Source organism: Bemisia tabaci, chromosome 1 (assembly GCF_918797505.1).
Source record: "Bemisia tabaci chromosome 1, PGI_BMITA_v3".
NCBI classification, from domain to species: Eukaryota; Metazoa; Arthropoda; class Insecta; order Hemiptera; family Aleyrodidae; genus Bemisia; species Bemisia tabaci.
In genome coordinates this window covers 36,799,047-36,825,714 of record NC_092793.1, presented here as the reverse complement: position 1 = coordinate 36,825,714, position 26,668 = coordinate 36,799,047, and the positions used below count along the sequence as shown (strand labels likewise).

Sequence of the window (26,668 nt, the reverse complement as noted above, 5' to 3'; positions counted from 1 at the left end):
TAGTTAACGATTAGGTAATCATTAAATAAAAAATATTTGAAATTTTTCTTTACTTAATGATTAGGTAATTATTATTTAAACTTTATTTAATGAAGAAGTAAACGTTAATCTATTTTATTACTTCAAAATGAATTAATCATTAGCTAATGATTACTTGTTCCTTACCTAATGAAGAAGTAAATATTATGTTATTTTATTACCTAAAGATGAAAATATGTATTAAATAATGATTACTTGTTTATTACGTAATGAAGAAGTAATGGTCAAGATATTTAATTACTTCAACATTAATTAATAATTAAATAATGATTACTTGTTCATTACCTAATAGAAAAGTAATTTTTCAAGATATTTTATTACTTCAGGATTAAATAATGATTAAATAATGATTTCTTGTTCTTTACCTAAAGAACAAGTAAATGTTAGAGATATTTTATTACTTTGAGATTAAATAATGTTTGAATAATTATTACGTTTTCATTACCTAAGGAGGAAGTAAATTTTAAAGAAATTGTATTACTTTAAGATTAATTAATCATTAAAGCATCATTACTTGTTCTTTACCTAACGAAAAATAATTTTTTTTTTTTTTTTTTTTTTTTTTTTTTTTTTTTTTTTTTTTTTTAATGTTCATTTGAACGCGTTATCATACATAAGGGTGGTTTTTCCATTTGGCGCAAAATGTTGGGGTCTGTTGCCCCCAAGGAGTCCCCCTGCATAGTTAGGGGGCCCTTGACTAAGGAAAGGCCCCGAACGTTTAAATTTTTACCTCAACTAAGTACAAAGTTAGAAGGGGGGAGGGGGCTTTCCAGGTTGGTGTTAAGAATGTTTCTAATCACCACCCTGTATATGTTATGCTTCTTCAGTGTTAAATCATCAGCTGGAAAAACTCCTAGTTGCTTCATCTATTTAACTCTCTTCAAACACAGTTTCTTCTCAAAACAGAGACAGAACACAAAATACAGTGGTGTGAGCTGAAGTGTTGCTTCTCATTTGCGCTTTAGATTGCTGACCCTTGAACCCATGCGACAGAGAGGAAAGAGACAAAATGCTGATTACCTCATCTCTTTTTGCCACACTTGAGGATTCCAAGGTAACTCACAATCAGGGAAACAGCCAGTGAGATACAAAATGTCAGCTCGCGCTCGCACCACTGATACATGCAGATATACACATTGTTGTCAGCTCCTCATCTTTTTAGAGGCCATCAAAACTAGATTTGGAAGCATAATACACATGTAACAGTAGGTAACCAATTTACTCATGCACCGGCACAACCATCCCACAAAATCAGATTTTGTTGAGCGTCAAATCATAAAATAGAATTATCAACGTTTCTCTTCTGAAGATTTGCCCACTGCTTGCTGAGACTAATATTGGAGATAACCGTGCAGAATAAGTGGATGACATTGATCAAAACATGGCCAAGTACATTGGGGCATTTACAGAAGCACCTATCCTGCGTGAAGAAATTAATTGCAGGTAATGTCATGTCTGAAGTAAGCCGGAAATGTTGGTTCTCTTTCAACACGTAGACTCTGCGCAGACTATCTATGCACATACGCTTAGATTATTCTTTCCTGACATGACTCCTCATTGTAAGTAAAATAAGGTATCAAGTTAGGGAATTAATTGAGAAATTACTATCCACCAATTGCATGAAAATTAAAGTCTCTGCAAATCTAAGTACAAAGGGTCAATATAATGTCAGCTGTCACAGCCCTCCAGAGGAAAAAAAGAGAAATGACTCACATGGCAAATTACTCACTGGCAGCAGGAGCAGGATGTTTCAATTGCCAATCGTAGACATTTCCTTTTGAAATCATACAAAGAACTGTAATAATAAAATTCCGTGGGGATTTGCTAGGTGTTCGCACTGATAATAGGAAGAAATGTATTCAGGAAACGAAGTGTAACACTTTGACTGGTAGCGCCTTAAAGCCTCGGTAAATAACTCGGGAAAGCCCCAAACGTGCATTTGAGGTGATACACGAAACCATTTCTTTCTCATTCTCATATTTCCTTCGTGAAAACTAGAGTGTGAAAACTGTAGTGGTCTGGTAGTGAAGTGGTGAAAAATTGTGATTTGATTTGTTTACAAATTGTTATCACGAGTTCTCAGTTCAGTTCAGTTCGTGTTCCGGGAACGAAATTCCCTTTTGGTCCGATGATCCGCGTCCGCGTTCCGCGTACAACGTTGAGGAATTTTCAGGATGCAACTTGAAAGAGCCGTTAGCCTGCGTTAGCCGGTACCTCGTTGTTACCAAGACCAATCCACACAGGTCAGTCATTCCGGTGGACGAGTTTTGGTACTCTACTGCGCAGTGACGTACTATTGAGTGCTGGCAATGTATTTCTTATGGGTGCACTCAATAGTACGTCACAATGAGTGCTGCGAGTTAGGGCCGGGCGGGGGAGTGGATTTCAAAAAAGCTGCGCAATGACTGACCTGTGTGGATTGGTCTTGGTTGTTACAGCCAGAGACGATGTTGGTCAATACCATCTACCGTAGATGGTATTGTGTTGGTCTATTTTTCAAGTCTCTCTTCAAATGCAGCCTCAAAAATAAATGTAAGTACTTAAATTTTGTTAGTACATCATTCAGGAAATGTAGATTGACAGACCTAACCCAAAATTAATGATCTAAATCAACTGAGATCTTCCTCCCTCCAGCAACGAAATTTCTGTCCTCACTTCCTCACATGCATTGACATACCTGTCACAGTGTCATTATTATGAGAAGAAAAGTCGTTCTGGAAAACATGGAGAGGGCAGGTATCGTTTAGGACTCACTGGAAACCATGAAATACTTTTGTCTCACAAGTTGTAAGTGGTAAGTCTCCATTACTCTCACGAGACAACACTGCAGTGATAGCGAAGAGAGCGATAAGTGCAAACTGGGATGAACCTCACGACAAAGAAAATCATGTGCTAATCATGGCTCATGCAGAAATGCGCTTATGGCTCTCTTCGCCATCACGGCAGAAAGGTGTGCAAATTTAGACCTCCGTCCCGATTTGACCAATGTCCCACTCAATAAGTTGGGCCAAGCTCATCTCGCCATCAAAACATCTCATCACTTCTTAATTATTAGGTCATACCTCCATTTTCACACGAGCTCTGCAAGTACGCACCAAGCTATATGAACATTATGGCTCAGTACAATACAAAGTTGCGTCCATTTGTCCTAGGAGTGATGATATGTCCCATTCTCTATTATTTTTATTACCCACACTACCTGGTACGTTTTCATTAGGTTGATCCAACACATAACCTCTTCTAATTCTCTCAGTGAATGTAAAACGATACCTCTTGAATATTCAATACATCACTCGCGTGACTTAGCACTGTCAGCGTGAAGGACCTGCAACTATCATAATTTGTTTCTGTGACATATACAACTGACCCATTGTACTTTTCTTAAAACTGAGCTTCTGCATGTTAGAATATCCTATAGGGATTAAAGAGAAACGATGTTCCTGTGAGCCCTACCTCCGGCTCTTTGTCCCTTGATTATTTACCACCACCAAGGCAACGTAGACTGCCGTAGAAATTAAGCATGAGCAATCATCACATCGGAATAGCATTTCATTAAACTGCGTGTAAGGACCAAGATATGAAAGGACCCAAGCGTTCAGAGCGAACCAGTTTATCGTCTCTCAGGCTCCGTTTTACTTGTACTGAATGCTAGGGCATTATTACACAAATGAACTAGAGTGCGGTAAACAGAATGTTTGTTTTTTCCAAGAGCACAATAAATGAGAAAAATCATGTTACATTGCACTAACCTAAATTTTGGGAACGTTGTAAGGTCAATTTTCAAAGAAATATGTGTTAATGATGTAACAATTTCAATTGTTGCGTCTGATTGAAGGGGGAGAAAAGAAGATAATTAAAGTCCGATTTCGGATGCCTACTTTTTCTCAGTTTAAATATTTGCTGAGACTGGTTGAAAATAAATTGTTGGCAACTCGATTTTGGTAAGTGTTCCTTACCTCACCTTAACTGTACCTCACTGAGGTACCTGTTTTCTACTTTAGACAGGGCAAAAAATTAAAATCCTCAGTTTCAAGAGAGTTTTGAAAAAAATCTAATTTTTAAGAAAAATTCTCTGGTATCAACAATTGAGAAGTTACACCGATTTTTAGTTTTTGAAAGAACTGCAATTTTATGATTATTTTAAAATTTCATTCTAGGTACTTAAATGAAACAGCTTGAGATCTAGGTAATTTTTTTTTTCAACGGATAAAATTTGCACTTCAATTATGAATAAAATCTAAGAGCTAAACAGTCACAAGTCACCTCATTGAACTGTCACCATGCCTTGTATAATGCTGTTTATTTGTCTGTTTTTCAGGTTTTTGAAGGGCTTTCTGCACTTCAGCTTGCTCCCTCTTTCTGGATTTCTTGCATTCTGGATTAAGAAAGCGGCTACTATTCTATGACATGGCTGTCAGTTTCTCACCTGAGCAGTCATCCGATAGGAAATTAGCAGCAACTAAAAATCATCTGGTTTTGAGAAATTCACCATGAATCGCCTCAAAACAACATCATCAAAAGAAATTGCAGTGTGTTCAGAGAAAATAAACATAAGTAGCAGCTATAGTTTTCCTAAAAATTTTATGTCTGACCGGAAATTTCTTAAGAAATTTGAAGTGGTGTGAAGTTCGATTAGTTACCTTTAATATTCATTGCTCTAATCTAAAGGAGAAAATAAATGAAAGTGAAAGTGCTGTGTTCAAAGTATCATGAATAGCATCATTGGTGTTTTTGTTCAGGTTTTATTTTTGATGAAGGATCAGTTGAATTTGGTGAGTCATGTCTATTATATTTTCCTTTTGCATGCTATTTTGCCACAGGAAACTGTCAATAAATTAAATAAAAGTACCTAATGCCCTTGTAATTGAATCAATTCTGCCTTTTTCCCTTCAGTTTGTTGGCTCCTTGAGTCTGAAGGATGTACGAATTTATTCTGAGAAACAAGCCTGAAACGGGTGGTGTATATCACCCTGTTAAATTTCACCATAAAGTACTGCAGCTAACAGGCCTCGTTCCGACACTGAAGCTGCAGTAATATTACTTAAGAAAAAAAAGATAAGGAAGGAGCAAATGGAACTTTTCGGCTCTGAAGTGATGTAAGCTTCAATTGACAATCAATGCATGAATAAATCGTCACCTTTCGGCCAAAGTATCACAAGATCCATGCGACGTTCAAAAATTTCCGCCAACATTTCATTTTTTTACAGAGAAATTGTCCGACAAAGCTGTCCAAAAATTTCACTAAATTTTCTTAGTGCTGCTGATAAAAATCAGTGAAATTTTCAAACAGATTCAACAATTTCTCTATAAAAAAATTAAATGGCAGCAGAAATTTTTAAACCTTGCATGGGGCTTGCGATACTTTGGCCGGAAAGTGGTGATATAAACATTAGCTAAAATTTTGATCCAGAAATGGACACCTCAGAATTATATCAGTGTTACTTAATGCATAGTAAATTGTTAGGTAATCATTTGGTAAAACTGATTTTTGACCTCAAGTAACGATTACTTAAAATCCTTCTCAAAAAAAGTGACAGTTTTACTCAAAATTGATTAAGTATTACTTTATCGTGAAGTAAACGTGAATTCACCATTACTTTAAGCTTACTTCAAGCTTACTGCACGTTTACTACTCCCTTAATTAATCTTGAAATCCAAAATGCTACATGGGATATGCATTGCCAGCGGAAAATTAGACAACCTGAAACACGCTATCAACGATAAAAACTGCCCTTGTTTCATCCAAGCTCTGGAGGCGAAGCTCAAGAAAATCAACTAGGGCTCGTAAGAAAGCAAACAACCCAAAGACCAACAGTTTTTGGCACTTTTATGTAACACAGGCAGAGTTCCGGAATCTCATGACGCAGTATCCCTGGTAAAAATGGCAAGTGCTCAGATCAGTAGCACTTGCCTTTGGAACAGACCTAAGCACTGATGTCAGTGCTGCCGGGCGCTGTTCTGCTACCTCAGTGTTAGGTCTGTTCCAAAGGCAAGTGCCTCTGATGTAAGTGGCACTGACCTAAGTGTCTCAGACGTAAGCGGAGTGGAAACTCCCAGAAATACTGTACAGGCAAAAATTTCGTTAATTACCGATCTGCCAGGTACGTTAAGTCACTATTTGACGATCAGGGAGGGCTGCTGTGAGTTTTCAATCCCAAGCAAGTATCACAATCTTCAGGGGACATCGCTCGTTCCCATGCGGTCTCCAATCTAAGTACTAACTACGCCCGACGTAACTTAACTTCGGTGATCGTCCTAGCGATTGAACCACTACACTACCTGCGCGTGTACGTGTTAGGGGCGTAATTTTACCATTTCAGGGCCCCCATTGGGGTAATTTTGCCAGCAAATGATGATTTTGTCTTTGAATGTGAATCCGATACTTAATTTTTCTATTATTCTTTTTTAATCAATCAACATGTAAATGAAGTTTTGTAAGTTACGTTTCTTTGAAAAAAAATGGATCGCACTAAAATTCAAAATTAAAGCTAATGATGTAAAAAAAAATAATGAAAGTTGAAATTATACAAAAAATATAAATTAGCAGATACAAAAATTGAAAGTAAAGGAGTAAAAAAGTTAGAAAAGAATTGAAAATAAAGTAGGAAAATTTTAAAAAAAATTGAGACTGAAACATTTTAAAAACAGTTAAGACTGAAAAAAATTAAAACCAAATTTAAAACTATTTTTTTTTATAAAAAAAAATAATGCTTAAATAAATATATCTAAATACATATTTAAGCGGTGATAATATTTTTATCGATCTCATTTTTTGTTGTGTTTTAATTATTTAAGTGCCATCTTAAACGAAGAGGGTAAAACAAATTATTCAAGAGTGTGGCTACTTAAACTAGTTTTCCTTCCCTCTTAGAAAATCCCACCTTCTACAAAATATGCCTCTCTGAAAGATAAAGTTTGTGGTCCCCGTGTCCCGAGGAAATATTCCCCCACGAAAATGAAATAGGGTGGGGGAAGGGGGAGCCATCTCTACTTTTTGGGAGTGAGTGCGGTTCGATTAAGATTGATGTCAGAGACTTACCCTCTGAACCAAGTCCTGACCTCAGTCCCGCTTACCTCAGAGACATCTCTGCACTTAGGTAAGTCTTTCTCCCGACGTCAGTGCCTCTTACCTCAGTGCTGACTTCTTGGGTAAGTGCTTTAACACTTACGTCAGAGAAAACTGAACTGACCTCAGAGCAAATTGCACTGACCTCAGTGGAAAATTCACTGACCTAACACTTGCCATTTTTACCAGGGTAAAGAAGCTGGTTGCCGAAACCCGATCAGGACTGATTGTTTTACCTGAACCAAACATCTACAAAGCTACCTTCGATGGTAATTTTCTTGATACCTCGAAGGATGTGGCAGTCTTCACCACGCCTGATCTAATCGGAGGATGCACTAATTGGGAAAAGCACCCCGGCTTTGTTACGTTTGAGTACAATAACATCGTCTTCTACTGCTGCTATATTCACCCATCGCCTGCTCTAACAATCGCACAATTTAGAGACTTCTTAAATAAACTTGACCACAACCTGAAAAGTAGAACAAAACCCGCTATTCTTATGGGCGATTTTAACTGCCGCTCGACGCAATGGGGAGACCGCCTAGACGACCCCCGAGGCAAGATCCTCTGCGAGTGGCTCTCCGCAAACGATCTAATAGTCAAAAACGACCCACACTCAAATACGCCGACTTTCTCTGGTCCCATGGGTAACTCTTATATCGACCTTATCATCGCTTCTTCATCTATTCAAGATCGCATATCTGACTTAATCACCCACACTGAAGAAAATATGAGTTTTCACAACACCATTACCTACCTTCCAAATCAGTTATGAATCAAACAGCCCCAACCCGTCTTGCTCCAAGGAAATCTCTCACCAAGGATGGTGGCTCAAGAAGGAAAAATTCCAAGATTTCACCAAGTACACCAAACAAGCCGTACAAAATGCAACCATCAACACAGTGCTAACAGCCCTCACTTGCCTGCAAATAATCACCCAGGCATGCAATAAAACTTAAAACAAAAAGTAGCAACAACAGGAAAAAACCTACACCATGGTGGAATGACGAAATACAACACCTTAAGAAAAAATGCTCATCGACGAGGAGACTTATCACCCGTACAAAAAACAAAGAAGACAGAGACCGCCTTTTCAACGAGCTCAGATCTGACAAAAGAAATCTACGCATTGAAATGAAAAACGCTAAGAGACAACTTTGGAGCGGCTGGATTAACGAGCTAGAAAAAGACATTTGGGGTCGTGCTTACAAGATTAGGAAAAGAAAACTAAAATCCCCGCCAACTCATGACCAAGCCTCCCTTTCAGATCCCCTGGTAAAAATGGCAAGTGTTAGGTCAGTGAATTTTCCACTGAGGTCAGTGCAATTTGCTCTGAGGTCAGTTCAGTTTTCTCTGACGTAAGTGTTAAAGCACTTACCCAAGAAGTCAGCACTGAGGTAAGAGGCACTGACGTCGGGAGAAAGACTTACCTAAGTGCAGAGATGTCTCTGAGGTAAGCGGGACTGAGGTCAGGACTTGGTTCAGAGGGTAAGTCTCTGACATCAATCTTAATCGAACCGCACTCACTCCCAAAAAGTAGAGATGGCTCCCCCTTCCCCCACCCTATTTCATTTTCGTGGGGGAATATTTCCTCGGGACACGGGGACCACAAACTTTATCTTTCAGAGAGGCATATTTTGTAGAAGGTGGGATTTTCTAAGAGGGAAGGAAAACTAGTTTAAGTAGCCACACTCTTGAATAATTTGTTTTACCCTCTTCGTTTAAGATGGCACTTAAATAATTAAAACACAACAAAAAATGAGATCGATAAAAATATTATCACCGCTTAAATATGTATTTAGATATATTTATTTAAGCATTATTTTTTTTTATAAAAAAAAATAGTTTTAAATTTGGTTTTAATTTTTTTCAGTCTTAACTGTTTTTAAAATGTTTCAGTCTCAATTTTTTTTAAAATTTTCCTACTTTATTTTCAATTCTTTTCTAACTTTTTTACTCCTTTACTTTCAATTTTTGTATCTGCTAATTTATATTTTTTGTATAATTTCAACTTTCATTATTTTTTTTTACATCATTAGCTTTAATTTTGAATTTTAGTGCGATCCATTTTTTTTTTCAAAGAAACGTAACTTACAAAACTTCATTTACATGTTGATTGATTAAAAAAGAATAATAGAAAAATTAAGTATCGGATTCACATTCAAAGACAAAATCATCATTTGCTGGCAAAATTACCCCAATGGGGGCCCTGAAATGGTAAAATTACGCCCCTAACACGTACACGCGCAGGTAGTGTAGTGGTTCAATCGCTAGGACGATCACCGAAGTTAAGTTACGTCGGGCGTAGTTAGTACTTAGATTGGAGACCGCATGGGAACGAGCGATGTCCCCTGAAGATTGTGATACTTGCTTGGGATTGAAAACTCACAGCAGCCCTCCCTGATCGTCAAATAGTGACTTAACGTACCTGGCAGATCGGTAATTAACGAAATTTTTGCCTGTACAGTATTTCTGGGAGTTTCCACTCCGCTTACGTCTGAGACACTTAGGTCAGTGCCACTTACATCAGAGGCACTTGCCTTTGGAACAGACCTAACACTGAGGTAGCAGAACAGCGCCCGGCAGCACTGACATCAGTGCTTAGGTCTGTTCCAAAGGCAAGTGCTACTGATCTGAGCACTTGCCATTTTTACCAGGGATACTGCGTCATGAGATTCCGGAACTCTGCCTGTGTTACATAAAAGTGCCGAAAAACTCTTGGTCTTCGGGTTGTTTGCTTTCTTACGAGCCCTAGTTGATTTTCTTGAGCTTCGCCTCCAGAGCTTGGATGAAACAAGGGCAGTTTTTATCGTTGATAGCGTGTTTCAGGTTGTCTAATTTTCCGCTGGCAATGCATGCTGAACATTTGTTGCTGTTTTTCTTTTTGCACTGATCTGATTCATGATCGGCAGAAGCACAGAAGAAGCATAGCTGGTTTGGAGCTCTGCAAAATTTAGCTGGGTGGCCATAGCGGATAAAGCGATAGCACCTGGTTGGGGAGATTTCATCGTAGCATACACAGCTGGAGAAACCTATGAAGACTTTTCTAACGTTCATGATGGTGTGTCTGATGATGGGATTACATTCGGCTAAAATTGTTTTAGTGTCGTTGGCTTTGTCGGATTTTGTCTGGTAGCTTTTTAAGATTTTAAAACCTTCCAAAAACTCAGATTGGGTGAATTTTGCATTTTTTTTTGATGAAGTCATTCTTTTGATATATGTCATGAAGAATGTCTTCGTTCGTCATGTCATTTTCAACATTTCGCAGAGTGATTGGCGGGTTTTTTAGGATGACTGGATTGCATTTAATATTAGCGGCCCCTTCCAATTTATCTTGAATACCTAATGGCTAATTGGGTATTGTCGTTTGCTGTAATTAATACTGTGTCTTTTCTCTGGGTGATTTTTTTGATTTCAACATCAGTGCCTTTGAGATTTTTTCTTACTAAGGCAGGAAAATCTTCTTTCATGGTGTTGCCGTCAATAGTTTTCCCTGGTAAAAATGGCAAGTACTCAGATCAGTAGCACTTGCCTTTGGAACAGACCTAAGCACTGATGTCAGTGCTGCCGGGCGCTGTTCTGCTACCTCAGTGTTAGGTCTGTTCCGAAGGCAAGTGCCTCTGATGTAAGTGGCACTGACCTAAGTGTCTCAGACGTAAGCGGAGTGGAAACTCCCAGAAATACTGTACAGGCAAAAATTTCGTTAATTACCGATCTGCCAGGTACGTTAAGTCACTATTTGACGATCAGGGAGGGCTGCTGTGAGTTTTCAATCCCAAGCAAGTATCACAATCTTCAGGGGACATCGCTCGTTCCCATGCGGTCTCCAATCTAAGTACTAACTACGCCCGACGTAACTTAACTTCGGTGATCGTCCTAGCGATTGAACCACTACACTACCTGCGCGTGTGCGTGTTAGGGGCGTAATTTTACCATTTCAGGGCCCCCATTGGGATAATTTTGCCAGCAAATGATGATTTTGTCTTTGAATGTGAATCCGATACTTAATTTTTCTATTATTCTTTTTTAATCAATCAATCCAATCATCATCAATTCCAAATCATCAAATCATCCCAAATCATCATCATTCATTTCCAATCATTTCCTAATTTTAAGGATATGGGTTTCTTTGATCAACATCACATAGATCCTTAAATTGAGGAAACAGGAAATGCTATGCCCGTTTCCTAATTTTAAGGAAACTGATCTCTTCAAACGACACTCCATGGATTCTTCAATTCAGGAAACGGCTTTGCTTCTCTCCGTTTCCTAATTCTAAGGAAACAGTGTTCTTCGATCAACACCACGTGGATCCTTAAATTTAGGACACAGAAGCGATTCCCTCGTTTCCTAATTTTAAGGAAACAGTTTTCCTGTTTCAAGTATCCGTTAGTCCATTTCAAGAAAACGTATACGTGAAGAAAGCATAGTTTTCTCAACTCAACACAATTTTGTTACCTTGGATCAATATAACTGTTGGCTTGTTCCAAGCTAACACCGCGTTGGAATTAGGAAACTTTTTAAGGAAATGTCTTTCCTTAAATTTACGACAAGTATTTTTACAGTGATGGAGTGTCGTTTGAAGAGATCAGTTTCCTTAAAATTAGGAAACGGGCATAGCATTTCCTGTTTCCTCAATTTAAGGATCTATGTGATGTTGATCAAAGAAACCCATATCCTTAAAATTAGGAAACAGAAGAATTACCAAACGCCTACTGAGGAGGTGGATGCAATGTGCCGTACACCACCATGTATTCGGCGAGTTGCTCGAGAGGGGCCTTCCAAATATACCGTCGCTCCTCTGGCGGAAGGGCGTATCTACACTTTGAGATGATGAGCCCTTCCGTCCGTATACCACCATGCTCTCTACGGCTTTTTCGATGCACCCTTACGCCCATGAGTGGCATCACGCTCATAAAAAACGCAACGCTAAATTTCTGATTTTCGGACCCCCGCTCACTTCTTCCCTCGTAACACTTTTGCGACGTAGGTCCCTATTCTTTTACACGTAAAAACAAAACGGCGTAACGGGGTTGAACCTTTCTCTCCCTTGGAGCGTTACGTATTATTTGAACGGTCCCTTACAGAAATCCGACGGATTCGCTTAGATGGCGTTATTCGTAAGATCCACTCAAACAAATTCAGTATGTTTAAATTTAATCCATTAATCTCTTTTTCGTAAAGGATTTACGTGTCGGAAAGGTGGAGGTTTCGATAAAATGCAATTTTTGTACCTTATCAAACATATTGTTTTCAGTCCAAAATGTCAGAATGCTTTCTAGAAATGAACGGATCAGAGCCAAAGTTCCTTTAATATTTTTCGGTGAATTTTCTGATTCGACGAAAATTTCTTTAAATTTTCTATACAGGGTGTTTCAGACCACCCGCACCAGGACTTTTTCTCGGTTGTTTTAGGTCGTACGAAGTCGGGGACCGCGGGGTTGAATAGGGAATTGACCCTAAGGAATTCGAATTTCGTGGTCCCGAAACCCCCCCCCCCACTCCCCCGGGGGGGGGGGGGGCTCGAGGGGGGTCACAATGCTAAAAGTCACGGTTCCCGACCGAATTGCGGATAAGTCGCATCAGAATTGAAAACCACGGAAAATTTCACGTGGAATTGTCCCCTAAAAATCCATAATCCGCCCATCCAAGGCCCAAAAATGACCCCCTAAAGAGGAGGCCAGTGCCCCCCTCCATAATTTCTCTTTGGTCTCAAAATTGACGTAGATTCCCCAGAAAAAGATGGTTTCCCAGGTAATTGACCCCAAAACATCCAAATTTCATGGTCCCGAAGCTCCTCTATCCCCCTTGGGAGGTAAACGGGGGGCCCAATTTTAAAAATCGGGACTCCTTTCCGAATCGCAAATTGATTGCATCCAAATTTAGGAGCAGAACACATTTACATCTTAAGTGACCCCTAAGAGTTCTAATTGACCCCCCTGAACGGCACAAATTAACCTCCTGAAGAGGGGGGCTTCGCCCTCTCCAAAAATTTCTCAAGATTCCTCTTTGTTCGCAAAATTGACATCAATTCTCCAGAAAAAGACAGTTTCTTTCCCAAAAGGACGGGTAGCGGAGCTTAGGGACCATGAAATTCAGAGTCCTCAGGGTCGATTACCTGGAAAACCGTCTTTTTCTGGAGCATCGACGTCAATTTTGCGACCAAAGAGGAATCTTGAGAAATTTTTGGCAGGGGCGGAGCCCCCCTCCTCATGGGTTACTTTCTGTCGTTCAGGGGGGTCAATTAAAACTCTTGAGGGTCACTTAAGATGTAAAAGTGTTCTGCTCCTCAATTTGGATGCAATCAATTTACGATTCGGAAAGAAGCCCCGATTTTTAAAATTGGGCCCCCCGTTTACCCCCCAAGGGGAGCTAGAGGAGCTTCGGGACCATGAAATTTGGATTTCTCGGGGTCGATTACCTGGGAAACCATCTTTTTCTGGAGAATCTACGTTAATTTTGAGACCAAAGAGAAATTATAGAGGGGGGTACTAGGTATCCCCCTCTTTAGGGGCTCATTTTTGGGCCTTGGATGGGCCAATTATGGATTTTTAGGGGTCAATTTCACGTAAAATTTTCCGTGCTTTTCAATTCTGATGCGATTCATCCGCAATTCGGTCGGGAACCGTGACTTTTAGCATCGTGAACCCCCCTTTACCCCCCAAGGGAGGGTGGAGGGGTTTCGGGACCACGAAATTCGGATTCCTTGGGGTCGTTTCCCTATTCAACCCCGCGGTCCGCGACTTCGTACGACCTAAAACAACCGAGAAAAAGGCCTGGTACGGGCGGTCTGAAACACCCTGTACAAAAACGTGTGTCCGTTAATGTAGGTATAAATAAATAATGTGAAACTTATCAACATTTTACTGCAAGTGCATTCTTTGAATCTGGTCGTAGCTTCGAACATTTTTAAGTTTCTTCAAATCCCAGAAAGTTTGACCCGGCCCGATAAGTAGGCACTCATTTAAGTATTAGGTACCTATACATGCCTTTGTCACCACATCTTTACCGCTATTCCGAGTACATTTTGAAAACTCCATAAAATTCATTTATCTTTTTTTGTCAATGTTAAAGCCAGAATTAAATAATCTTAGATTATTTTGTCTATACTTTATTGGAATTTTAAATCATTTTTACTTTCAGTATGAGAGACGGTTCTCACATGAGCCTCCTTGATTTACGCATTAACCTTAATGATATGGGTGTCAGATTGGATAATCGAATGAGTGATAATATACCTTTGAGAGGCACATATGAAAATCTGTCCTTTAACCAGACTTAAAAAAAAAAACAATTTAATCTATGATCATACTATCTTCCTATGAAAAAGAAGAGGCATACGTTGGTAAAGTTATGGCGGCGATGGCCCACGGTCTTTAAATGATATCTGAGAACCAGCTGATAAACAGAGAGAAAAGGGAAATATTTGAATATTTAATATATTTAAATGATAATTGAGGTAGTATTTGCTGGATTAACCCGAGTGCTAATGAACGGACAATATATTTAAATGATAATTGAGGTAGTATTTGCTGGATAAACCCAAGTGCTATTGAACGGTAGCAGGTGGGCATCTGTGTAGCCAAAGAGATACATGCGAACAGGTTTAACATAGCGAAATAACTCCTCATCGGTCGCGAGGGTAGGATGGCCGAGTGAACTACGGCGTCGGAATCTCACTCTTCCTGGTGCGGTGGCGAAGGTTTCAGGATCAAGTCTCAACAAGGGCGAAACGGAGTTCTCCTTCAGGATACCAGAGGGAGCGCGAAGCGCGTCAACTACGTGAAAAAAATTAACTCCGGCGGTACCTACCAATGATAGTGGAATGCTTCAACGGATATGGACACTAAGCGGGGGGAGTCGATCCTCGGGGCAACGACGCGGCGGGGCTGACCGTTTCCTAGTTTTAAGGAAACGCTTGCACGTAAAAACGCTTTGCAAAACGTTTCCTTTTTTTGAGGAAACGTTTCCTGAAAACAACACAACACTTACTTATTTTTAGGATACTCTTCGCGCCGGGGTGTTTCCTAATTTGAAGAAACGTTTTCGTGCTTCAATGTAACAGGAGTTTTGGTTCAAGAAATCGCGTTTTCGTCGACCAAGGCAATACCGTTTTCTTCATCTAAGACTTCGTTTCTTGTCCACTTTTTTTAAGTATCAAATTTTCTTAGATCAACACGGCGTCGCCTTGAATTTAGGTAATTACATGAGGTAAGTGGTACATAATCGATCAAATGACCAGGAATATTCGTTATCCTCGTAACATTGGCGCAACGCTCCATGACCGACCTCTCCCATTGACTCGATCCACCGTGCGTCGCTACTAGTTGGAGGACTGCAATACAGGGACTGCCGCCCACTTTAAGGACGGAAACATCCATGAAACCCCCGCTGCCCCCCTCATTTTTCGTCGCGGAGCTCGTAAATACCGGGAAATTCGCCAGAAATATTGCCCGAAACTACTGTCCAACTTGACGAGGACCCTTGGAACGTCGCTACTAGTCGGAGGACTGCAATACAGGGACTGCCGCCCACTTTAAGGACGGAAACATCCATAAAACCCCCGCTGCCCCCCCCCCCTCATTTTTCGTTGCGGAGCTGGTAAGAACCGGGAAATTCACCAGACATGGTGCCCGAAACTACTGTCTAATTTGAAGCGGACCCTTGAAACGTTGCGACCAGTTGGAGAACTGCATGCAATACAGGGACTGCCGCCCACTTTAAGGACGGAAACATCTATAGAACCCCCGCAGTCCCTGTATTGCAGTCCTCCGACTGATCGCAACGTTTCAAGGGTCCTCGTCAAGTTGGACAGTAGTTTCGGGCAACATTTCTGGCGAATTTCCCGGTATTTACGAGCTCCGCGACAAAAAATGAGGGGGGCATTGAGGGTTATATGGATGTTTCCGTCCTTAAAGTGGGCGGCAGTCCCTGTATTGCAGTCCTCCGACTAATCGCAACGTTTCAAGGGTCCTCGTCAAGTTGGACAGTAGTTTCGGGCAACATTTCTGGCGAATTTCCCGGTATTTACGAGCTCCGCGACGAATAATGAGGGGGGCAGCGGGGGTTTTATGGATGTTTCCATCCTTAAAGTGGGTGGCAGTCCCTGTATTGCAGTCCTCCGACTAGTAGCGACGTTCCAAGGGTCCTCGTCAAGTTCTGCAGTGGTTTCGGGCATCATTTCTGGAGATTTTCCCGGTTTTACCCGCTGCGCAACGAAAAATGAGGGGGGCAGCGGGGGTGTTTTGGATGTTTCCCTACTTTAAGGGGATGGCAGTCCCTGTATTTCGATGCTCCGACTGATCGCAACGTTTCAAGGGTCCTCCTCAAGTTGGACATTAGTTTCGGGCATTATTTGTAGCGAATTTCCCGGTTTTCGCCCGCTCTGCAACCAAAAATGAGGGGGGCAGGGGGCTAAGAGTTTTGAAAACTCACTTTCAAGTCGCAGGCTACGTTTGCGTTAACATTGGGAAAAAGTTCCACCCGGACTTGATGCTAAGTTTGAAGCTCTTCTGTGACTTTTCGCATTTTAATGCAACGTTTCATTGTAACAAGCCTATCCCCCCCCTACGAAGGGGGCCCGGGGGCAATATGAAGACTTCTGTATCAGACTTGGAGTATTTGAGCACCGTTTGAAAAGAGAAACGGTATGTCCAAGAGCCGCCGAAGCTACTCCAAAAAATGAAGGTACGGACCCCCTAAATAACCTTTGGACCCCCCTAACTTTTGATAGGGGGGTCATATCGACTTCCGGTTTGCGCCAAAAATTTTCTTTTTTCATGCTCTTTCTAACGATGTATCACATGATAGGGGTTGCCATTTGAAATTTTGGAGTTGCTCCCCGCCCCCTCTCCCCCTCTGGGGCTGAAGAACTGGAAAGTACCTAAAAAAGTTTCCCCCTCGATATGAGGAAAGACGCCACAAACCGCAAATCGATATCATAATTAGAACTAAAGTTATGGCCAGTGGTGCGTAACTTTTGAATAACCCTGTATATAAATTGTATTATTCCTGTACCACTGCATTGTCACTGTAGTATGCTTTCCCAGACCCTAGCCAACCCTGAGCTTCCGTAGGTGTAGGAGACAAAGGTTGGCGCCCGAAGTCCAGTTATTATAGCATTTTTCTAGAGTTGAGAGAAATCCTGTGTCCTCCTAGCCATGTGACGGGAAGAGTGATTTTTTTCCCCGTTACACCGTCACAATCTTATAAATCATTATTAGTCGATGAAAACTTAGGTGACGATCCATGAGAGTATGTATGATAAAACTGTAGTGCCAAACTTTAATTTTTCCACCCTCAAAATTTGACTAAAGTTCCGTTAAATAGGGTGTGTGGACCACACCGCAGTGTGCTCCAGGATTCGACAAATAGTTCATAGCACACTCGTGTACATTTACTAGTACTTAGATCTTCAGTTCCTTAAGCTCGCCCAATCCTTGCTCTCGCTTACCTACTGTTCCCATTCTCAAATCTTTTCTTCATTTTTCTCCCCCCTCCCCCTTCCCATCTGTGACGGTATATTTTTCCGTCACTTTAAGTTTCAGATGATTAATCACCTGGGGGCAAAACTTTAATTTTAATCCTTGCCGAAATTTAATGATGTATTTATGTTGTAATAACTTCGATGGCTACAGCTGCAGCGTTGAGCGCAGCAAGAGATTGCGACAGTAGCGCATTCTATAGGAACGGCGGAGTAGCGAAGCACCGCAGTGCACCGGTCGATCGAGCGCCACTCGAGCGCTCTCGCGGAGTGATCTGGAACCTGTACCCGGCTAGTCTGCGTGTGCACGACGTCACAGTCGCTCAAATTCTTAAGAAAAGTCGGTTAGGTATTTATTATTGTAGCTTAATTAATTGATTGTTTTTACCAAATTTACTGAAGAAATTGTTGAAGCTGACCTAAGAAAATAGTTTAATGTAAGAAAAAAATTATTTAATTGTATATTTAATTTACTGGAGTCGAATGAAGTTGGTCGACGCCTACTAAAGCCAGATGAAATGGATTTGATGGAGTCCCGACCGGTACCTCACCGTAGTTATCCGACTGAATGGAGTTAAACGCGAATTTCTTCACTTTCTTCGGATCCTTTCTTTTGTGACGCTGTGCACGTAGTGAGTAGCACGCTCTCAAGAGAAAGAATCGTACCTCACGCTAATTATTTACTTGTGTGACGCATACATTTTGGAAAGCTCGTATTGTAAATAATTACTTAAGCTTTCAATTAGTTATTTTGAAAATTAATTCATTTTCATTTCATTGGCATTCATTTATATTCGAAAACCGACTGTAGGTATTTTTTTTATGGAAAATAATTTTCTCATAACCGATCAACTTCCAAGTGTTCACGTGTTGAGTAGCACCTGGGATTTTGGTTGTTATTTGAATTTATTTTGAGAATATTTATTTTGAATCTTAAATCTACCATTCAAGATTGAGTGCACGTGGTGAGTAGCACCGGTTTTCTGGAAAATTTAAGATCAAATAAATAAAACAAATTTTAATTGGAAAGTCTGAGAATTTCGTCAGTTTCGTTACGAAAGAAATTTGTATTTAGTTGAATTAAATTTTTGCACTTTCAAAATTAAATCCCTCATAGCGTGTCAAAGTCCAAGTATGCACGTGGTGAGTAGCACCTGGGGTTTTGGTCGCTATTTGAATTTATTTTGAAAATATTTATTTTGAACCTTAAATCCGCCATTCAAGATTGAGTGCACGTACCTAGTGAGTAGCACCAGTTGTCTGAAAAATTTATGCTCAAATAAATAAACAAGAGAGAAATTCATTCGAAAGTTTGAAAACATTAAATGTCCCTTTTACCGTTTCTTTTAAAGTATTTCTAAGCAGAAATCCAACAAAATCAATCCGATCAACTCATTCGTCTTCAATCATCCTATTCTGATCTCGCATTTAGTTTATTTTTTTGAGAAATTTAAGTTTGTAATTGTGCTTAAGAAATTTTTTTCTTTTCTCGTCAATAAAATTGACTAGTATGTTCAAATTTGCTCTCATTATTCCTTACTGCTAATCCTGTCCTTACTTCAGGAAAATCACCTCATTATTTTTTTGAGTACGCACTTCAAGTGTGTTGGCGCCCGAACCCAAGGCATCCCGACGAGCATCTGGCACCCTACAATTGTGGCTTGATCTGCTGAGGCTCGATCCTTTCCAGAGCTTGCTTTCTGACGATCGTGATCGTACAAGTTCTCACTTTTTCTCGCTACACCTCTCACCCTTGAATCGTAAAATGATCTGCCTGCCACTCTCTGCCGCCCATCGACCGTTTGTTCCAAAACATGAGGAAGTTGCTCGACTGTTTTTATCGTTCAGCAGTGACAGGTACCTATGTATTTTTTTTTCTAGGGCTGTAGGTAAGTAATTTTTGTTTTTTCTTTGATTGTTGCAAGAAATCGTACAACAGTAGGTATCTCATGGAAGACAATAAATGTTCGCTGATTGAAAAAAAAAAAATTAAAGATGATACCGCGCATCCAAGCAAATCGCTAAGTCATTTCGATGGGAGACTCAGCTCAGGGAAGATGAGAGGGTAAGGGTTCGTGTCAGCGGTGGCGGTGTCGCTGCAATGGAACGGGGTTGGAGGTCGGAGGTCAGCCTCAGCACAGCTCACCAGCCAGTAGGTTACCATATTTCCTTTCCCCTTTAACTCCACCTCTCCTCGGAGCTCAAGATGAAATGTTTTGAAGGTCTCCAGGATTTCGCGTGTCGCCGAACTGACGTGGATTCGCAAAGCTGAAAATAAATATTAGAGGAACAAATATTGAAAAACCACGTTGTGGCAAGTTAGCTAGGGCACTTCAGGACACTGAAATATTACCTTGACAAACCGCACATGCCTTCCCTTTAAAAGCGTTTGCACTCTAGCACGTTGAATCTACTGACCATCTCCATAAAATCAGCTTTCATATGAGGATCTTTCCGACCAAACAGCACATACAGGTATTGATTCAAAAGTCCCTTTCACCCCCTCTAACTTTTTACCTAATCGAGGTAAAGATTTGAAACTTGGGATATATTCCTAGGTCAAAGGGAGTACTTTTTGGCCCCCCTAAAATTTTCAGGGGGGCCCCCTTGGGGGGCAACGGCCCCCAACTTTTAATTTTCAAATGATAAGACCCCTTTTGTGATAGCTCGTTCGAAAGAGCATAAAAAAAGAAAACTTTTAGCGCAAACCCGAAGTCAATATCTCAAACCGTTTCAAAATGGCGGCCGGTTTTAGTTCAAAATGCCCGAAAATTCACACCGGTTATTTGTCGATGGGTTTGCGCGAAAATCGGTATGTAGGGGTATTTTGACACGAGAAAAACGGATTTGACGTTAGATTTTCAAAAAAAACGAAATTTTCAAAATGGCCGCCGGTTAAAGTTTAAAATGGCCGAAAATTTTCACCTTGGTTTTTTCCTGATGGATTTGCCTAAAACTTGAAACTTGAGAGTATTTTGGCTTAAGATAAACAAATTTGAACTTAGATTTATAAAAAAATCAATTTGTGGTCATTTTGAACTTTAACCGGTGGCCATTTTGGAAATTTCGGTTTTTTTGAAAATCTAACGTCAAATCCGTTTTTCTCGTGTCAAAATACCCCTACATACCGATTTTCGCGCAAATCCATCGACAAATAACCGGTGTGAATTTTCGGTCATTTTTAACTTTAACCGGCCGCCATTTTGAAATGGTTTGAGATATTGACCTCGCGTTTGCGCGAAAAGTTTTCTTTTTTTATGCTCTTTCGAACGAGCTATCACAAAGGGGGTCTTCCTATTTGAAAATTAAAAGTTGGGGGCCCCCCTGAAAATTTTAGGGGGGACAAAAAGTAGCTCCCTTTGACCTAGGTTTATCCCTCAAGTTTCAAATCTTTACCTCAATTAGGTAAAAAGTTAGAGGGGGTGAAAGGGACTTTTGGATCACCCTGTATGCAAACATAATGCTGCTTGCTCGGAAATTCGTGATAAAGATACATATGTATTCAAAATATGGAATTTATCCATACCTACATGGATCCATATTAATATTTCGTTTGAATTTCATATCCCTGACAAAAATATGACATAGAGGCGACAGAGAAATCTTATGGCCGGCTGTAGGATTTTCTATAGTTTTTATAGCTGGCGCTAGAATTTTCTTATCGCCCTTATGGCCGGCGATAAAAAGCTCTATCGCCATGTATGGCTGGCGATAGGAGTATCAATCGCCGGATATAGCCACAAATGGCCGGAGATAGAACGCTCAATCGCCGGCTATAGCCACGAATGGCCGGCGATAAATCGGATTTAGTGTCAAAAATTACACAAGAAACCGTGGAATTAATGTCACCTGGTGTTTATGAAGGCTAAAATACAGGGTGTTTCAGACCACCCGTACCAGGCCTTTTTCTCGGTTGTTTTAGGTCGTACGAAGTCGCGGACCGCGGGGTTGAATAGGGAAACGACCCCAAGGAATCCGAATTTCGTGGTCCCGAAACCCCTCCACCCTCCCTTGGGGGGTAAAGGGGGGTTCACGATGCTAAAAGTCACGGTTCCCGACCGAATTGCGGATGAATCGCATCAGAATTGAAAAGCACGGAAAATTTTACGTGAAATTGACCCCTAAAAATCCATAATTGGCCCATCCAAGGCCCAAAAATGAGCCCCTAAAGAGGGGGCCAGTACCCCCTCCATACTTTCTCTTTGATCTCAAAATTGACGCACATTCTCCAGAAAAAGATGGTTTCCCAGGTAATCGACCCCGAGAAATCCAAATTTCATGGTCCCGAAGCTCCTCTAGCCCCCCTTGGGGGGTAAACGGGGGACCCAATTTTAAAAATCGGGGCTCCTTTCCGAATCGTAAATTGATTGCATCCAAATTGAGGAGCAGAACACTTTTACATCTTAAGTGACCCTCAAGAGTTTTAATTGACCCCCCTGAACGACAGAAAGTAACCCATGAGGAGGGGGGCTCCGCCCCTGCCAAAAATTTCTCAAGATTCCTCTTTGGTCGCAAAATTGACGTCGATGCTCCAGAAAAAGACGGTTTTCCAGGTAATCGACCCTGAGGACTCTGAATTTCATGGTCCCTAAGCTCCGCTACCCGCCCTTTTGGGCAGAAACCGCCTTTTTTTGGAGAATCGACGTCAATTCTGCGACCAAAGAGGAATCTTGAGAAATTTTTGGCGGGAGCGGAGCCCCCCTCCTCATGGGTTACTTTCTGCCGTTCAAAGGGGTCAATTGAAACTCTTGGGGGTCACTTAAGATGTAAAAGTGTTCTGCTCCTCAATTTGGATGCAATCAATTTGCGATTCGGAAAGGAGCCCCGATTTTTAAAATTGGGTCCCCCGTTTACCCCCCAAGGGGGGCTAGAGGAGCTTCGGGACCATGAAATTTGGATTTCTCGGGGTCGATTACCTGGGAAACCATCTTTTTCTGGAGAATCTACGTCAATTTTGAGACCAAAGAGAAATTATGGAGGGGGGTACTGTCTCCCTCTTTAGGGGGTCAATTTTGGGCCTTGGATGGGGTGATTATGGATTTTTAGGGGTCAATTTCACGTAAAATTTTCCGTGCTTTTCAATTCTGATGCGATTTATCCGCAATTCGGTCGGGAACCGTGACTTTTAGCATCGTGACCCCCTTTTCACCCCCCGAGGAGGGTGGGGGGTTTCGGGACCACGAAATTCGGATTCCTTGGGGTCAAATCCCTATTCAACCCCGCGGTCCCCGACTTCGTACGACCTAAAACAACCGAGAAAAAGGCCTGGTACGGGTGGTCTGAAACACCCTGTATCTATCTGCCTGAGCTTAACAAGCGTCGTCGCTCCATTAAGATGTTTACAAAAATGGCCACATCTCGCAAACAAAACATTTCCAGGCTAGCTTAATCTATCGATGGATGCGGAATCAAACGAACTATCGATTAAACAACTTTTTATTCAAATCAAAATAGAGCCCTTTTCTGATATTTGCAGATTTGTAAGAATGGATGAATTTAAAAATCGAAAATTGGCAATAATGCATGTTAAAATTAATGGGACATTAAAATCATGAAGATAGCTTTGAATTCCGCATTTTTTAGACAATTTTCGTCTAAACCGCGACTTCATAGCTCAATTTTAGTGCCACCCTCGGAATTTTCACGGATCCATAACTTGGCAACGCTGTAGCGTGCGGGGAGAATTTTTTGTGAACTTGCCATTGCCGGAAAGAGGCGTGGCCTGTGATAGAGAACAGCATATCCAACTCCGGGAAAAATCCATGAGGGGGGCAAAATCGCCACTTTAAATAACCCCTCTTTCCAATCGTGAGTGGCTCAGCCACCTAGGCCTTTTCAATTCATAAGGGGGGCAAAATCGCCGATTTTGAATAATCCTCTTTTATTGGCCGCACTACGTCTATAAAGGCACTCCAGCTCCCGTGCCCGGATCCGCTGCCTTGAGCGCCCATCTCGTTGAATGCTACCAGTGAGGAACTAACTTTAATTCCTTTGAAAAGATCGAGATTTCACTTGAACAACGATGGTTTTACTTACGCTGGCCTGCAGATTCCATTCTTGATGCTGTATTGACAGTATCGCCGAAAAGGCAGTAGTGAGGCATCTTTTGCCCGACAACACCTGCACATACAGGGCCTAAAAAATGGCAGAAATTCCGAGTTGAAAATAATGAAAATTGAGAATAATCATTACAATAATTATTTGTAAAATTGGTGTATGCAAAATCGGCAACCCCCCCCCCCCCTTGATTTTGACCAATTTCAATGTCACGTACTCCTTACTATAGGATCCGCATTTCTCCAAAATTTCAAGGCCTAAAATGGATTTCTTGCTGCTGGGTTGTTCCATATATATATCCATGGTTACCATGTTTTTTCTATATTGTCTTACAACTTGATCTATGTTTGTATGATCTGTCTTCTTTTTGGTAAAAACCCAGTTATTCTTGTTATTTATTATAATTACTCCTTATTATAAGGTAAGAAAGTTGTGTGCCTTCTTGTTTCATTAAATGCTTCTTTTAGCTTAATTTGGGTTTCCAAATTCTTCCTTCCTAAGGTTCGTTTCCATCACTTTCCTTTATTCTTGTCTTGCCTAACCTCTATTTTTTGTGAGAAAATGCGTTAACATTTTTTTGGTGCCGTGACCAGGATATACACAACGCAGGAAATTTATTTACAGTATTGATTTCTGGTGGTCTTTGTTTTGAGGTTTTGGCAATATTTCAGAAAGTTTGAAGGAAGCTTTTCAAATTGTTTCAATCTGACGTTTTCAAGGTTTTTCATTTTATTATGAAGTTTGGCAACGCAGTTCAGTTGCTACTTCGATATCTTTCAGATAACAGCTGATGCTTTCTGAGTTATAATTTTATATGTTAAAATTGGCAACGGTTCAGTTGTTCGATATCTGTTTAGATAACAGCTGATGGGTTCTCATTTTTATTTTCGTCAAGAAGAAAATACTAACCTAATGTTGAAGATTATTGTTTTCCTTACTCCCCTTTGAGGATCATGGAATGTCATTGATGAATTTTTCTTGAATTACTCTTCATTGAATTTGCTCTTTCATTTGTGTGTTGTTGTATGCCCTTTTTGTATTGATGAACTTATTTACTAACATGTACCTTCTCCATCTAGACAAGACGATTCGATATGAGTATCGAATCTGCCAGATTCTTCAGTTGACTATCGATCAATCGACAGTGACTTTGGCCAGAGCTTGACTACTAGTTTAGTAAGTCAGAATATGGCAAAGTATCGGTATGACTACCCACTGATTGGGCGCAGAATCTGACCGATTCTTGATAGTTTGCGCAGCTATCTTCAGTACAGTGACTTTGGCCAGAGCTTGACTACTAGTTTAGTAAGTCAGAATATGGCAGAGTATCGGTATGACTACCCACTGACTGAGCGCTTGATTCTGTTAGAATCTCGATATGTCTTTCTTCACTTCAGTGATTCTGGCCAGAGCTTGACTACTAGTATAGTAAGTCAGAATATGGCAGAGTATCGGTATGACTACCCACTGAGTTCCAGAGTAAGAATTTTCGATGAAATATCGATTTTCTGTTTTATGGTTGTGCTGCTATTCAATCTTTGATATGATCATCTATGGTGAGTCTAAAATCAATGACTTTAAACGCGGTGTTTCAAATATTAATGTTAGTATTCATTTTATTTTAGCTGTTCCTGGCCTTTTCTCTTCCCTTCTCCTTCCTTATCCTTCTCGCACGATGGACTCTGATGCCGATGTGAGACCATTGGCTCTGGAGGTAACCAGTGAATCGATCCAAAGTCAGCTGGATTCCTTTACCGCGTATTTGACATCCGGTAATATCTCTCCAAATGAACTGGAAGTCAGGTATAAGAGCGTCTTACCCCTTCTGGATAGGCAATCTCGGGTGATTCATGAATGAAAAAAAAAAATTGATCCTTCCAGAGCTCCTAATCTACAAGCTTTCGAGAATCAGTATTTTCAGGCGCTAGCGAAGACAAAAATGCTTCAAGATGCGGCATGCACTCAGAATAACTCAGCTGCAGTTTCCATCGGTTCTCAAATTTCTCCCTTCCTATCAATTTTAAATCTGAAACCTGCGGATTTGCCAATCTTCAATGGAAAATTTGATAAATTTAAGGCTTATATTGATATGTTTGAAGCTTTAATTGATTCAAATGATTCATTAACCTCTATTCAAAAATTTCATTACTTACTTACGCTCCTCGTTGTCGGGATAATAAAAATTAAATTTTAATTTAATTTTTAATTGGAGATTAAAAATTGATTAAAAATTGATTGATTTGTTAATTGGAGCCAACAACTTTTTCAGAATTCTCTGTGTTGGACAAATTCCAATTAAAGGTCCATCTTTCGATGCAATTATGCAGAAATCACAATTTGGATGGTTAATTTCTGGATTATTTTCATTACGTTCAAATCATGCTTATTCACTCATGGCTACTTCGGAATTATTTGATAATTTAGGCAAATTTTGGGAATTAGAAGAGAGTTCAGCCTATACCCCTAAATTTAAAGGTAAATCTATCGAAGAAGTTGAATGCGAGAAACATTTTTTAAATACCTATAAACGTCTACCTTGCGGAAGGTATGAACTAAAGTTACCTTTTAATGATAAACTGCCATTTTTGGGAGAGTCTAGATCTCAAGCGCTACGTCGTTTATTATCTCTTGAGAAGCGGCTCACTCCAGAGTTATTTGTAAGATACTCTGATGTTATAAATGAATATTTGTCATTGGGGCATTTAGAATTGGTTCCCGAAAGTGAGTTAAACAATTCACGTGTATTTTATTTACCCCATCATGCTGTCATAAATGAGTCAAAATTGACTTCTAAATTGCGTGTAGTTTTTGATGGCTCAGCTACCACTACTTCAGGGGTATCATTAAATGATGTTCTAATGTCAGGTCCAACAATCCAAGAAGATCTAATTTCAATTTTACTACGTTTCCGAAAACATAAATACGTACTAATTGCAGATATTGAAAACATGTATCGACAAGTTTCAATAGATCCTAATGATCGGGATATGTTGAGGATTCTTTGGCGTGACCGCCAAACTGGG

The 26,668-nt window shown here is 40.4% G+C and overlaps 1 protein-coding gene and 1 long non-coding RNA gene across 2 annotated transcripts in view; one reads left to right on the top strand and one right to left on the bottom strand.

Moving 5' to 3' along the window:
* The first annotated feature begins 2,470 nt into the window (after positions 1-2,470).
* LOC140224617 (uncharacterized) lies at positions 2,471-8,935 on the top strand. The gene is made up of 2 exons (XR_011899897.1): positions 2,471-2,571; positions 4,358-8,935. It is a non-coding gene; the product is annotated as an uncharacterized lncRNA (long non-coding RNA).
* A 6,815-nt stretch (positions 8,936-15,750) lies between these two features.
* LOC109038378 (atrial natriuretic peptide receptor 1) overlaps positions 15,751-26,668 on the bottom strand; it is a 405,535-nt gene continuing 394,617 nt past the window's right edge. The window contains exons 22-23 of the mRNA XM_072306602.1: positions 23,625-23,723; positions 15,751-19,856 (exon numbers count right to left, since the gene is read on the bottom strand). Of these exons, the coding sequence (XP_072162703.1) occupies positions 19,615-19,856; positions 23,625-23,723 (341 nt within the window). The 3' untranslated portion in view covers positions 15,751-19,614. The remainder of the gene's footprint in view (positions 19,857-23,624; positions 23,724-26,668) is intronic.